We start from the raw sequence: 14,724 nt of genomic DNA, 5'->3' as shown, positions 1-14,724 counted from the left end.
AATACTTCATTGATTGAATACCATGACATGTGTTTGAAAGATTCAGAAAATGAAAGTTATCGTGATACAAGATAATTTTGTTAAACTATACTGAGTTAGTTAAACATTTAGTTGTATAGCAGCTTGGCTCAATGGATGTCGATGTTGATTGGTCCATCAATTATTGGGTCACTACAACTACTAATGGACAGATTTCAATGAAGGTTACTGGTAAAAGAGCACGTCACTTTTCCACTTGGGCAGTTTTTATGACATTAACATAATCTTCAGATAAAATGTATTGTTATTGCTAATAATGAAAATGCTAATGTAGCCTAAAAGCACTGCTGAACTAAAGCATCAGAGCTGTAGACTCTTATTCTTGTTACCAACTATTTTTGTTTTATAGAAAAGCTTTCACAATTCATACAATGCAGTAATTAGAAATGCTTTAACACACCACAAACAGACATTCAAAGAAAACTCGTCCGTCCCTAGTCCATGCCATTAGTTTCAGTTTGTTCATGCTGGATAGGTCTTTACCAGATGAGACGATTTTCGAATGATGTGACACAACTTGGGATGTTGTCTCCGCAGAAGTAGAGTAGCCAAGACTCTTGAAAACAGATTCACTCTCTGTCCATGTTTTGTGAAAATTACTCAGCAAATTGTCAGTAGCATCGTCATCGAAGATTTCTGCTAGCTTCGCTTCTGCAGCCTTTTTTCTAACTGCATCAGCGTAGGAAAAAGGAGCTTGTTGGGTTGACACACTCTCAGAGTGCCCTGTGACAGCTGTCCTTGTTCCGGTGACCTTGTTACCCAACTCATCAACATTTGAGAAATGTTCTATGAAGGATTTGGTTTCTGAGAAGGCTGATGGTACTGCTGGCACAGTTTCTACAGCAGTTTTCTGAGGAGGCAGGGGGGTGCTCTGCCGTGAGCCTCTCTTTGTCTCTAGAGGAATTCCCCACTTTGAAGTGTCTGCTGTTGTTTCACTCAGGCTTGACATAGTCTCCTCCTGATCCCTTTTCTCCTCTCTGAATGAGGAACTTTTCTCACCCAGTTCAAAAACATTTTTAATAGTCTGGATGTCAAAAGTTGGCATTTCCTGTTCCAGAATGTCTACTCTCTCTTTGCCACAATCGGTGCTTTCAGTTTCATTGTGAAGCCACCCAGTGAGTGGGATAAGCTCTTTTCTGAGAAATAATTTATCTTCTGGTGTGTCGTATGTGTTTACAAGACTGTACAAATCTGCCCTGAGAAGCTCATCTTTTTCTTTGTTCTTATTTTCTGCCTCACAGTCTTCCAAGTCTGGGCCCAGTCTTTCAGGGATAGCAATAGGCTCCTTTCGTGTATAGGTCTTATTAATTTCAGCCTTTTGAGTTTCTTCAAAAAACTCTCTCTTTTCTTTGACAGATACAGATGACTCTGACATATCCGATGCATCAATAAGATCTGGGTCATTTTGACACAACAGCATGTGGGACTCAGACTTTCTTTGTGTTTGATTTGCAATAAAACCCTCTGAAATATTAGATTCATCTTCTTTTACATGTGTATAATTGACATCAGTCTGCTGAGCCTCACCAGATAAACTCTCTTTGAGACTTTTTGTTGCATTTGACATCCCTGAAGCCTCCACAAGTTGTGAATCAATTTTGATTTGTCGATGAAATGAGGCAGGGGATTCCACAATTTCAGACTTCTTTTCTGAGATTTGTTGGGGAAGTGGCGGAGGTGGTGTAACCCCACGTGAGAGTTTGGCTGTTGTGTCTTTTAGTCGTGCCAAATTTTCTGCTCTGTCAAAAGTCGGAGATGGTGTTATTCTTGTAAGGCGTGATGTTGGCGTGTCACACCTACGTGGCGGAGGCGTGGGAGGTGTGGGTGGCCTATGCATTTTGGGCGATGGACTCATTCTCAGGGGTGAGTCAGTTCTTCGTGTGGATTCGATGGTGATAAACGTTGGTGAGGGAGAGCGCATCCTGAGTAAAGGTGAGGGAGCCCGAAGGTCAACAGACTTGCACTGACCAGTTTCAGTTTCCTCTTTCCGTCTTTCAGTGGACTTCTTCTTCTTTGTTTGTTTCTCAATTTTGGCAGAACCAATACTGATCTTGGATACTTTTTGCGTTGCCCCACCAGAAACATATTTCTCAGAAACTGGCTCACACTCATGTTTCTCCATAGTCTCGTTATCTTCTAGCTGCATTAGTTTGGCCTCTGCTAGTTTCCTCAGATGTGAAAGAATTTCTTTGTTTTGTTGCACATCACTTTCCACCACAGCTCCCTCCAGTTCAAGCTTTGCTTCCCAACTCATGAGCCAATCTGGAAATGTATTGAGCAGAATCTTCACAGATTCAGAATCAGTCTTTTTTGAAACTCTTTGTATCTCTGTGATGAGAAAGATTAACGCTTGGACCTCCAGCCTCTGGGATTCCTCAGTTTTCCCTGCTTCGGACTTTACCAGTTCCTTTTGCTCGCCTGTCACAGTAATTGGGACAGCCCTACTTTCTTCAAGTGGTTCCACTGCGCTCTGCTGAATAACTGTCACTTCTTTCTTCTTTTGAGATCCCTTCACTTGCTTTTGAACTGCTTTCTGCTGCTTAGAATTCTGAATGTCTTTACTTTCTGCGGTAATGACTTCTCTCTTGACTTGAATCTTCTCTTCTTTTACAATTGTATGAGTTTGGGAAACTGCAACTGTTTCCTGAGTTTGGTAGGATGTTACAGTGTTGGATTCTATAACGGCTGCATTTGTTTCTGTGGAAATCTCTTTACCTTGATTTTGCTGTGCACTGCTTTTTGACTTTTTGGACTTCTTTTTCTTTTTAACTGGAGTTGGAGTTTCTGGTTTGCTGTCTGTTAAGCTTACAGTAACAACAGGTATGGAGGAAGCTGCTGGCGTAGAGGCAGCAGCAGGAGGGGAAGTACCTTTCTTAGTCACTTGCTTTAACTCCGTCTTTACTTCCTTAGGTTCAACGATCACTTTCAACTCAGTAGCTTTCTTTACTTCCACCTTGACATCTTGTGAAACACTCTGTTTCTCACTTTCACTGGACTTTCTTGACTCTACTTGCTTGTTCTTTTTAACCTTTTGATTTGCTTTTCCTGCTTTTCCATTTGTATTGGGAGCTGCCTTTTCCGTTTGCATTGGCTCATCAGAAACGTTGTCTTGGCTCTTGGTAGGAGAATGATCAGTTTTCTTCTTTTTATCCCGTGGTGGCGATTTGGACTCCTTTTCATTTTTGACTTTTTTCTCAGATTGGGATTTGCTTAGATTTTCATTCTCCTTTGTTTCAATTTTGTCAGAATGAATAACATTTTCACTTTGATCTTCTGATCTTTTGGAGCTTTTTGTTTTCTGATTTTTAGAATCTTTCTTTCCATCAGCCACCATGTTTTCAATTGTTGCAAAATCAGTGACAGAGGTCTGGACTGTGTCAGCCATGACAGATTGAACAGACTGCTTGGAGGAAACAGTTTTCTGTGTAGTAGTAGTATGCATCTGTTGTCTAACAGCTGAGACAGATGAGGTCTTTTGAACAGAGACAACCTTAGAAGACTCATTAGAGAACATTTGCTGTGTGGCAGAGGAAACAACTGTTGAATCTGAGATCATTTTTTCATGGCTAGCACTGACATTACTCTGGGTGGTATTTTTGACAACGATGTTCTTGGACAAATCACATGATAGGGAGTCTGAATGAACACTCAGTGCAGCCATTTCAGCTCTTTCCTGTGTGATTTCTGATGTGTTTTTATTTGACTGTCCCTTATCGCTTGAGGAAAGCATTTCAAGAGCAGCAGTAACTGAGTCATGTATGTAAGTGGGTGTTGGAGTGGTTGGAGGGGTGTTTTCATCCACCATCATACGGAACTTTCCTTCTGCTTTTATCAATGGAGTGTTAAATTTACTCATTTTCCCTTTCATGGAAGGCGGAGGGGAGGGTGGAGGGGTGAACTTCACAGGAGATATGTAAACCTTCTTCAGTGGTTGTGGTGACTCAGGCAATTGAGGGATTTCACATGAAACCGTTTTTGAGGTTCTTGTTGTTGTTTCAGATGTGATGTCCTCCACCTGTTTCGTTTTACTGAATTCCACTTTTGCATCCACCTTCTGGACTTGGTGTAAAATGGGAACTTTCACTTTTTTGACCGTCATCTTTTTTGCTGTTGCTGGTGAAGGATACATTTCCTGTGCTGGGATGCTCTCCAGTTCTTGTTGAGTTGGAGGTGGTGGGAGAAAGTCCTGCTCACTGGTGACTGGTGGTGGTGGAGGAGGAAGGTGATCAATGTCAGAATCAAGTGAGGGGGGAGGAGGAGGAGGAAGGTCAGAGTCTGCCACTGATGGAGGTGGAGGTGGGAGAGACAGATCGGGCTCTGGCAATTCTGGCTTTAGGGTGAAATCTGCTGTCTTTACACTGGTTTTGTCATGTTTTTTCATTCCCTTCGACTTTAGATTACGGAACTCTGTCTTTAATGTTTTGATGCCGTGGTTTTGGGTGATAGTTTTATGCTCCACCACAGTAGTTGATTGCTGAGCAGACTGCTCCACTGTTCTTGACGTTGTTTTTACAATTTTAGTTTCATTAGAGATGGATTGATTTCCCATTGATGTCTCAACTGAATTGGCTGTTTTAATCTTTTGTATGTTTCTCTGTGCATCATCATTTAGATTTTTAACTGGAGGGCCCTGTTTTACTCGAACTCTCCTGTATGATCCAAGTCTGACTTTGGGAGATTCACGCTGTGCTGATTCCATCAGAGACTTAATAGTGCCTTTAACATCACCCTTTATCACATCTTCTTTCTCAAACTGGGATTGGTCCTGCGTCTCATATAATGACTTAATGGACATCTTCACATCACCCTTAAAGTCACGCTCAAGGCTTGAACTCCTTTCCATTCTCGGTGAAGGTGGAGGCTCCATTAAGAGCTGGATTGTTCCTCTGACATCTCCCTGCACGTCTATTCCTTGTTGACACATCTTCTTCTCACTGGAGGCATCGTGCAGACTTTGCATTGTTGTGCGAATATCGCCCCTCACTATTTCTTCCTTTTCAACTTCCTTGACCGCCTTATTTGCCAACTCTAGAGATTTGAGTGTGGCCCTCACATCTCCAGAAACTAAATCCTCTACAACAGCTTCAACTCTTGTTGTCGAGGATTTCTCAAGAGATCTTAGAGCCCCTCTGATATTTCCTGGTATGATGTCTTGCTTCTCTTTCTCTTCTTCCTTGTACCTTGTTTGGGCCTTCTTCAGGCATTGCATGGTTTTAGGTATGTTGCCTTTCACCACCTCCTCTTTTTCTACAACAACTGTCTGATTAGCTGATTCAGACAATGAATTCAAAACAGCTCTTAAATCTCCTTTGACTATCTCCTCCCTTTGGAGGTTTTCCAATGAGAGGGTTGGCTCTGACATAAAAACTTTCACTGTATTGTGAACATCACCAGGTACAACATCCTCTACCGATCGTTCAATTTGCATTTGATTTCGGCCGAGGATGAGTTTGGTCCCTTTTATGTCGCCTCCAAGGATCACCTCTTTTTGTGCTCCGTCAGACTGAGTCTCATCAGCTCCAAGGTGGAGCTGTTTAAGATAGTCAAGAGCCCCAGATTCAATGCATGTGGAGTAAAAGTTGACATTTCCCTTTTCAGCTTCATCTACCTGTATCTTCACTGCCTGATCTGTCTTGTCTGAGCTGGACAGGTTTTGAAGAGCACTCTTTACATCCCCTCTTACAATGCCCTCTTTTTCAACATTAACATTTTCTTGTTTATTAAGAAGGGAGTATAAGGTCATCTGCACATCTCCTTTCTCGTCTTCCTGGATGAGTATTCCATGTTTTGCTGTACCGTTCTCATCAAAAAGGTTTTTAATGGCTTCCCGGATGTCACCTCGTAATATCTCCTCTCTTTCAATACTGCTGTCCCTCTCTTGGTTGAATAGTTGATTCACCGTATAACTGATATTACCCTTCTCTTCTGAATCTATAGTTATTTGCTGCTCCTGCCTTTCTTGTCTGTTTAGCAAGTTCATCATAATAGTCTGCAGATCTCCTCTGATTACATCCTCTCGTTGAATTTCGGGGGCCTGCTTATTCATTAGCTGGTATTTAGCCATCCTAACGTCTCCGATTTCATCAGCTTCAATAAGTACTCCCTTCGACTTCACCATTTGCTGACTATAAAGCTCCTCAAGAGTTCCCTTGACACTCTTGCCCAGGATTTCACTCTTCTCCATTTTTGTCTCATTGAAGTCATCAAATGGTGTTGTTTCAAAAAGCCATGTTGCTGTCTTTACATCCGCTTTGGAAATCTCCTCTTGTGATACAACAGTAGCTTCGTTCTCATCTACCTCTTTGATGTGGTCTAGAGGATTTTCCTCAAAGAGCCAGACTGAATGTTTTACATCTCCCTTTTCAACATCTTCTTTTTTAACAGTTTCAATCAAATTTTCAGAGCTCATGCTTTTTATTTTGTCTATGGACTGTGTTTCAAATCTCCATTTCGCAGACCTGACATCACCTTTTTTAATTTCAGTCACATTAACTGTTCTTACAGATTCCTGGCTCAGTGCATCAGACTCAAAACGATCTTTGTTCATCCTAACATTGCCTCCCTGAATATCATCCACGGTTTTGATAACAATCTTTTTTTCTTCAGCAATCCTGTCAAGAGGTTGTGTCTCAAATTTCCACTTTGCAGAAGTGACGTCTCCTTTTTGCACATCCTGATGTGTGACAGATTTAATGATATAAACCTCATCTGTGTCTTTGATAGCGTCAAGGGGCTTGGTTTCAAACTTCCAGCGAGTTCCAACGACATCTCCCCGTGTTACCTCTTCGCTTGTGACAGTCGTGACTTCGTGGTAAAGTCCCTCTTTGTCCTGAATAGCATAAAGGGGCTGATTTTCGAACATCATTGTGTAATTTCTCACATCGCCCTTTTCATCTTTATCTCGGACAACTTTGCGCATTTTCGTCAGCTCTGTGTCCGTCTCCTGAATTTCATCTAAAGAGTAGGTCTCAAAAATGAAACGCCCCTTATCTACATCACCACCTTGTACATCATTCACCGTGCGACTGCTCATAAATTCCTCTTGGCTATCATGTATCGTATCTATTGACTGGTTTTCAAAGAGCCATTTGCAGTTCACTACGTTTCCTTTTTGTATGTCTTCAGTCTGAACTCTCTTGAGTTTTTGCAATGCTTCTTCAGATGTAGAAGTCATGATATCTGATGTTTGGTTTTCAAAAATGTACTTCTTCCCAGAGACGTCTCCTGAACCAATGTCTATCTCTGTAACACGTTTAAAAGAGCCTGTCTCCTCCCCAGAGAGGTTCTCCAGTTTCTCCGTCTCGAAGAGGAAACAAGCAGTTCTTACATCCTTTCCTGTAATGTCCTCTTGATTGACAGTGCATGTTTTCAAAATGGTTTGTGTCTCATCGTGGATAGAATCAAGTGCTTGTGTCTCAAAAAGCCAAGTGCATGTTTTGACATCACCTTTTTGCATTTGTTCAGATTCATGTTCATCTTTTAACTCCGCTTTATCATACAGCATGTCCATTGGTTTAGTCTCAAATAGCCACTTGCAGGTTTTCACATCACCCTTCATGACATCAAGATTCCTACTTGTTTCCATAACTTCTTCATCTTCAACATTGCTGAAATACTTAATAGCATCGAGAGGCTGTGTTTCAAACAACCACTTTGCTGTTTTCACATCACCAGTCTCTTTTTCTTGTTTGGATATGCCCTTGATAACTTGGTATTTTTCAATGCTTTCACTAAACTGGTCAATTGGTCTGGTTTCAAACATCCACTTGCACGTTGTTACATCTCCTTTAACAACCTCTTCACGTCGTACTGTTTTCACCTCATGGAAGTGCCCTGTGCTGTCTTGCATGGCATACAGTGAATTGGACTCAAACAGGTTCTTATTTGATTTCACAGAACCAGATGTTACACCCTCAATAAGAATCTTTTGAGACATATCACTTTGGGTTAGATCCGTTCTCTCAAAAATGTGTTTGTAGTTTGAGACGTCAACTCTGTCAATTTCTTCCAGATCAATTGTTCGGGTGACATCCTTCTTTTCCTGTCTGATCTGCTCTAGAGGTTGGCTTTCAAATCGCCATTTCTGATGTCTGACATCACCCCTCTCCTCCATTTGTGCTACTGTTTTTTGTAGTTTGCCCACCTCTGCAAGCTCCTTCAACTCCTCAGTTGGATTAGTTTCAAAATAATGTCTGGCTGATCTCACGTTACCTGCAATAATGTCCTCTTTTGCCAGGGGCTGACTATTTGAATCGTCTTTTAAAGTATCCATTGGCTGGGTCTCAAATACCCAGCAGTTCTTGCGAACATCTGCCCTGCAGCTTGTACCATCCTCCTCTGTGAGTTCATCTTTAATATTTACAGTGCGAGTAACCTCTTTCCTCCCCTCTCTTATGTGCTCCAGAGGTTGACTCTCAAAGCGCCACTTTTGGTGTCTCACATCCCCTTTCATTTCTTCATTTACTGTTGCCTTTTGAAGTCTTCCTACCTCAGTGAGAGCTCTCCTCTCTGCTCTAGGGCTGTTTTCAAAAAAGTGCCTTGCAGATCTAACATTGCCCCCGATAACGTCTTCAATAGAGTGGGGTCTTGCATTGGAGTCATCTTTCAGAGAATCCATTGGTTGCGTTTCAAACACTAAGCAGTGTTTGCGCACATCAGCTCCAGATATCTCTTTGTTTTCCATTTTTGAGCTTTCCCAATCATTGAGGGAATCTAATGTCTTTATCTCAAACAACCACCTGCCCCAGTCTCCCTTATTGCCGTCCTCCATGGAAAGACTACACACAAGTTTCAAAGATGTATATTCTCTGTTTGTCATGTCCAGCGGTTGTGTATCAAAAAGCCAACGTGAGGCAATTGAGTTCTCCAATTCACTTTCAATTTTACGCACAGACTTAATCTCCAGCATTTGGCTTGATTGTCCCATAATGATGCATTTAAACTGAGTGTCAAAAGTGCTAGTGACAGTTTTCACTTCTTCATGAATTTCCTCCAACACTGACCTCAGACTCAACAGGTGGCTCTCGTCAATGGTCTCAGTGTGGCCAAGGCTTTCCATGTACTTATTGTCAATCATGTAAATGGTAGCGTTTCCATCCTCCTCCGTAAACACAACCTCTTTTGTTAAATCCTCCTCTTCCTGCATTTTATTTAGAGAGTCCATTTTCTGGGTTTCAAACAACCACGCTGCAGCACGGACATCTCCTTTTTCAAATTTGTTGAATTTGTTTTTATGTTCTGCAGAGTTCATATTGGGTATACTCAGTTCATCTATTGGCTTTGTCTCAAACATCCAAGCTGTACGTCTCACATCTTTTCCAAGAATCATTTCCTGTTCAGTTATTTTGTTGGTGTCCTCAACCTCATCAGAAGTTAAATCTTTAATTGTGTCCAGTGGCTTATTTTCAAACTTCCATCTCATCGCCTGTACCTCCCCGGGGAGAATCTCTTCCCAGTCTGTGTATTCTTCATCGTAGATATCATCGGGACTACCATCATCATCTTTGTACATGTACTCTTGGTTCCCTAACTGTTTGTACTCAGTTTCATTGTAATCACTGTTATATTCCATCTCTATATTCTTACGAACCTCAGGATGAATGTGTTTGTAAAGACGTTTCAGCTCATAATTACTCCTCTGCTTGATATAAGCGTCCTTGTTGATCGGGTATTTGGAAGGGTTTGCTGGTTCTGGAGGCTCTGGTGAGTAGTTGCACGCTGGAATATTTTCATTGTCTGATGGCATTTCTAGTAAGTCGGGAGGTGGGGGTGGAAAATAGTCAGAATCCTCAGCAGGTGGGGGCGGAAAGTCCTCATAATCATAATCCATCACTTCAGCTGATGTGTCTTCTGCTGCTTCAGTAGCAGATGCTCCATAAACCTCACTAGTCACGTAGTTGTTTTGAGTCACATTTGAGGACCACTTAGATCGATTGATATCACGTCCAATCTTTATAAGGAACAAAAATGGTATTTGAGAATGAATAACTAAGAAAATCAATCAAGTTACCCCATATAAGGGTTTTATGTGCTTTCTATGTCAACATGTTGTAACACTTTGAGATAAAGTGTAAAATGTAGATCATAAAACATGAATAATACTACCAAGGTTAATGGTACTGTGTTCAGAAAGAAAAAAGTGATTTCTTATTATGCTCTTTACAGTCATAAAAACAATACATCACTACGATGAGTTCAAATTATAATCCTAAAGATTGACACAAAGTCAAACACTAGTCATGGATCGCACATATTAAGACATTTGGTGTGTTTGTATACCTATAAAGAAACACTGGATTCAAATTTACCTTGGACATCCACAAGGGATTAACCAGAAACAATGCATGTATGTGATCCAGCGTTACTGTTTTGAATTTTAGGTGACCAATGTATGCAAGTTGTTCTTCTGTTTCTCTAACCAAGAAAGTTCTTAAGGGGTGTTTGCCGTACTGTTTAAAGGTAGAAGTTGCAATTCAAATCACATACACCCTGGCTCTATAAATAGAAAAGTTGTTCAGACTGAACCACAGATCCTTACTCAAGGCCATCGATGTATAAAGAGAAAGTCAGTGAATACAAGAGGGGGTAAATCTTGCGCATGTTAACGTTCTGTAGGAGCACTGATGGGATGTGTTTATTTGTTTGGGTGATGAGTTAAGTTTAGACTTCACCTTTGACCACACTAACTGTTACCATCAGTACATTAAGGTGTTTTCATATCAAACCAAACTAAAATCTTTAATTATTAAGATACCTTATTTAATGTATTTTATTATACTTAAACTGAGTTAAATATTCTGAGCTTTCACATTTTCAATACTTTAGCCTAATTCAAATTAAATGGAAACGCTTACCTTAATTTGTTTTTGTACCGCAGCCACTTCGATTGATTTTTCAAAGTGATCCCTCAGTTCTTTAGTAGTGTACCTGGGAACCTCCTCTTCTAAAAGTCAGCACAGTCACAAGAATATAGGCAGGGCTTAAATTAGTCCGTCAATGACAGTGTATACGAGAGAGAATACAAATACCAAAACAACACCCTACCTGTTTCATCGTGATGATTTTCAAAACTGGATTCCAAGTTACTGTTGCTGTAAGACACCTACAAATATTAAAAGAGAAATGTGAGAAAATATATTGATCATCAAAAACCCAACTACAGCAATTCCACTAATCGTTTGCCTATAAATAACTACATGTAATGTTTTACCTCTGCCTAAACTATAAGAGACTACCAAACAATCACTAATAGCACACAAGTGATTGATTGCAATCATTTACAGTTTTTAGCCATCAAGGCAATTCAAGTGTTGAGCTCATTAGCCAAGCCCTGTGGCCCTGCCTGCAGTAACACAGAACGTTCAATACCGTGGCTCCTTCGTTGAAATGTAGCTGCTGGCTGCCTTGGACGACATGCCTGCTGCTGCTTGACATTGTGACCTCAGAGTTGGCCATTTCCTGTGAAGATGAGGAAAGTGGTTGTCAAACACAGCAAAAATGTGTGCATAATACACAAACACAGGGATAAATTGTTCAGTCTTGCATCAACATATTGCCTCCCTTGCGTCAGATGTTTTTACTCCACTCCAATTTACTCCATTAGCTAAAGCTTAATAGTACACAACTCAATACCATGCAGAGAAGACGCTAGACCAGATTGCTCACTGCAGTTGGCAATGAATTATCACAGATGGAGGCAAAATAACAAAGAATGTGTCAAACCGTTCACTCGCACTGTACCATAGAAGAATAAGAAATACGATTATTTTCCACTGCCTAGGAAAGTTTCTATCTATAACTACATTATAAGTGTTATTAAAGAGCCCTGAAAGTTTCAATAAAAGCTTTTATAAACGTTTTGGAAGTGGTGCAATAAGATGTAATGAGGGCCTTGATTTTAATAGTCAAGCTCCTCATGCATTCATGCAATTCTCATGCTAATGGTAACATGCTCAATTCACTGTCATTTGACCGCCACATCATCTCTTGCATGCTCTCAGCCTCATTATTGGATATACTGTGTTCAACATGTGTACCTGCACAGTTCTGTGATGAAAATTGAACTGGGTTACATTGTGTGATGTTGCAGTTTCCTGGGTCTCAAATTGTTTCCTCACACTGGCAAGTCCCCCAGGCAGAGAACAGACCTCCGACTCTTCCATGACCTAATGAAGCAGGAAATATCATTAGCTGCCACTTCAACATGAGCTGAAATCAAACCGATACTTAATAGGACTGTTCTGCAGTGCAGTCCCACCGCCTTCAAACACGGTGTCGCTAATGCTAATGTGTGCGGCTTGCGCTCTCACAGATAGAAACTCATATAATAAGCTATTCTTGTAATAGTTTCTAGGAATTGAGAGAACTATTTAAAAGTAAAGCCCACTATAATTAATGTTTTAGAGAACCTCTATATATTTCCCCTCTATTTATAGCATACTGACCCCTTTCCCCAGCTGCAAAACTGTCATCACCTCCACTAATACTGCATGACAACCCCAACCATTATGGTGACAAAAGCTTCTGTGCAACTCTGAATGCTCCACAGCAGCTAAAGACTAAACTATACAGTAAACAACAGGATAGCAAGCAGGCCCATATGATTGACCATAGAAAGTTTGCTTCAAATTTCGCAAATGTTTTTTTAGTGCAGGCAGCTCTGGCAGGTCCTGTTTTAGTAGAACAATACATGACCATGCACAAACTAAAGTACCCTGCTGGGGATGGTGCTGTCTGCTTGCTTGGAAACAGCTGGCTGGTACATGGCCTCACAGTTGGTCAGTGGGATGACCTCTGAGCCCACAGAGTGAATCCGGTTCCTCTGGTTTATATCTCTTTCAGGAAGTCCTGCCCTGGTTCAACCTGCGCTGCCAGCAGCTATGGCACAAAGAACCGATAAACTGTTCAGTAAAACGCTTTTCACATGTAGCGAGAGGTATCAACTAGTGGTAGCACCATATTTAGTGTGTAATCACATGAAATCAATGTGTTTTTTTAAAGCTAGATTAGTGGCTAGTACATAAAAAGCGCAGTTTCTTCTAAGTATGCTCCAGGATATTATACATTTAAAATCATTCATATTTTTGAATGAAATGTGTGATATTTTTTAAACTGGTAAATATATTGACTAGGACAACTAAATTGGAGCCACAACAATGCTTTTAAAGGTGCTACATTAATGCAGGAAAGATGCTTTGTACTGCAAGTCATTCAAAATACTCTTCAGGGAAATTACACAAACATTCTGGCTTTAAATCACTGCGGTCAAGAACTCATATTTAACAATAAGGACATAGTGTACTGTGTACAAAACAAAACCTATCCGCATAGAAATGTATTATCAGGGATCTGCGATTATACAGGCAGTAGTTTTAGTAGTCATTTACATTTTTCATCTTAGGCATAGTTAGACTTCATGTCTGGACTTGCATCAACCAAAGGGCTGAACCAAATGAATATTATTGCTAACCTGCAGGGTATTGTAATCTGCTGAAAAAACAGTGTCAGTGTGATCATCTATTTAACTTCCATCGACTCCATATCCGACCAGTTGCTGACAAAATATTTGTGTCTATGTTCGCAAGTTTAAGTATTCGCGACTCAGTTCACTTATATATAAATGTGCTGATGCAAATAAGAAAATGAAATATGAATACACACTACTTTGATTGAAAAAAGTACAGCATCAAAATAAGACTATCCATTACTCTGAAGGCTACAGCATATACAAACATATCCGCTCTGCTCTGTGGTGAATGTGCATGAATTGAAGCCATGTGTATACTGTATGTAACTCATTGTAATAACAATAATATTGTCAGCAAAAGCTGCCAGACTGGCAACACAAGATGCTATTTCACATCTTTAATATCATTGCTGGCAGAAAAAGACATATTTAATCACTATAATTTTTCTATGTATTGAAAACCTAATAAATTACAGACACAATGAAACAAATCAAAACATCAACAGTTCTTTGAGTTAAAGATAAAAGTGTTAAACTATTTTAAATGAAGCTCAATAGTGGGCTCATGGATCTGAAATGGAAACACATTAATGATGCTTTCTTAATTTCATGGCAAAAAGACATTATATTAAAACTCAGTGTGCATTGCACCGTTGTTAGCTGCTTCCCATTGGTATACTTATTTTGCCATTTGATTTGTAGCTACCAGTCCACTGTGATCTATTTTAGCCTTGTTGGAATGGTAAGTATGTTTGTAAACCAATCAGCCAGATGAAACCGATAAGGAAAATATTTCACAACTCTTAACATTAGAGAATTACATTTACTTAGATACAGTGTGTATTTTAGTTCAAATCTTAACTAGAGCAATGACGCATAAGGAGTGGAAAACCTTGCCCTGTAGCAAGTTAAAGTTAAGGTCTTAGGTAGACTTATTGTAGTAGGAACAAAAAATTGCATCCCAAAAAATGTTTCGACAGTCTGAAGATATCTCATGACACCTTAGGTCGGGGTGAGAGCTCACATAACAAGAAAGTGAAGTAATCTAGGCGCCATGTACTAGCAAAAATAAATCAAGCCTATTTTAAACTTAACCATAAAGGGTCGTGTTTCTCAGTGAAATATATAGGAAAGCTGGTAGGTCAAAAGCATTTAGATACACAGTAGCTTGCATCAATAACCTCATGTTTGTGTATATTTTGTAAAAACCGTATTACTTA

At 40.2% G+C, this 14,724-nt stretch overlaps 1 protein-coding gene across 9 annotated transcripts in view; it reads right to left on the bottom strand.

Annotated features, from left to right (window-relative positions):
* The window catches only part of xirp2b (xin actin binding repeat containing 2b), a 31,487-nt gene that overhangs the window by 993 nt on the left and 15,770 nt on the right, over positions 1 to 14,724 (bottom strand). For 4 of the 9 annotated variants that reach the window (XM_034204056.1, XM_034204058.1, XM_034204055.1 and 1 more), the window contains 6 exons: positions 12,752 to 12,915; positions 12,075 to 12,203; positions 11,407 to 11,496; positions 11,083 to 11,140; positions 10,893 to 10,981; positions 523 to 9,988 (listed from right to left, as the gene is read on the bottom strand). In XM_034204056.1, the coding sequence (XP_034059947.1) occupies positions 523 to 9,988; positions 10,893 to 10,981; positions 11,083 to 11,140; positions 11,407 to 11,496; positions 12,075 to 12,203; positions 12,752 to 12,802 (9,883 nt within the window). In that variant the 5' untranslated portion in view covers positions 12,803 to 12,915. The remainder of the gene's footprint in view (positions 1 to 522; positions 9,989 to 10,892; positions 10,982 to 11,082; positions 11,141 to 11,406; positions 11,497 to 12,074; positions 12,204 to 12,751; positions 12,916 to 14,724) is intronic. The other 5 variants (XM_034204059.1, XM_034204060.1, XM_034204061.1 and 2 more) reach the window with 5 other exon arrangements.

The sequence above is a fragment of the Gymnodraco acuticeps genome, unplaced genomic scaffold (assembly GCF_902827175.1).
Source record: "Gymnodraco acuticeps unplaced genomic scaffold, fGymAcu1.1, whole genome shotgun sequence".
Classification (NCBI taxonomy): Eukaryota; Metazoa; Chordata; class Actinopteri; order Perciformes; family Bathydraconidae; genus Gymnodraco; species Gymnodraco acuticeps.
Note: the sequence above shows the minus strand (reverse complement) of the source record. Positions and strands in the feature narration are given on the sequence as shown.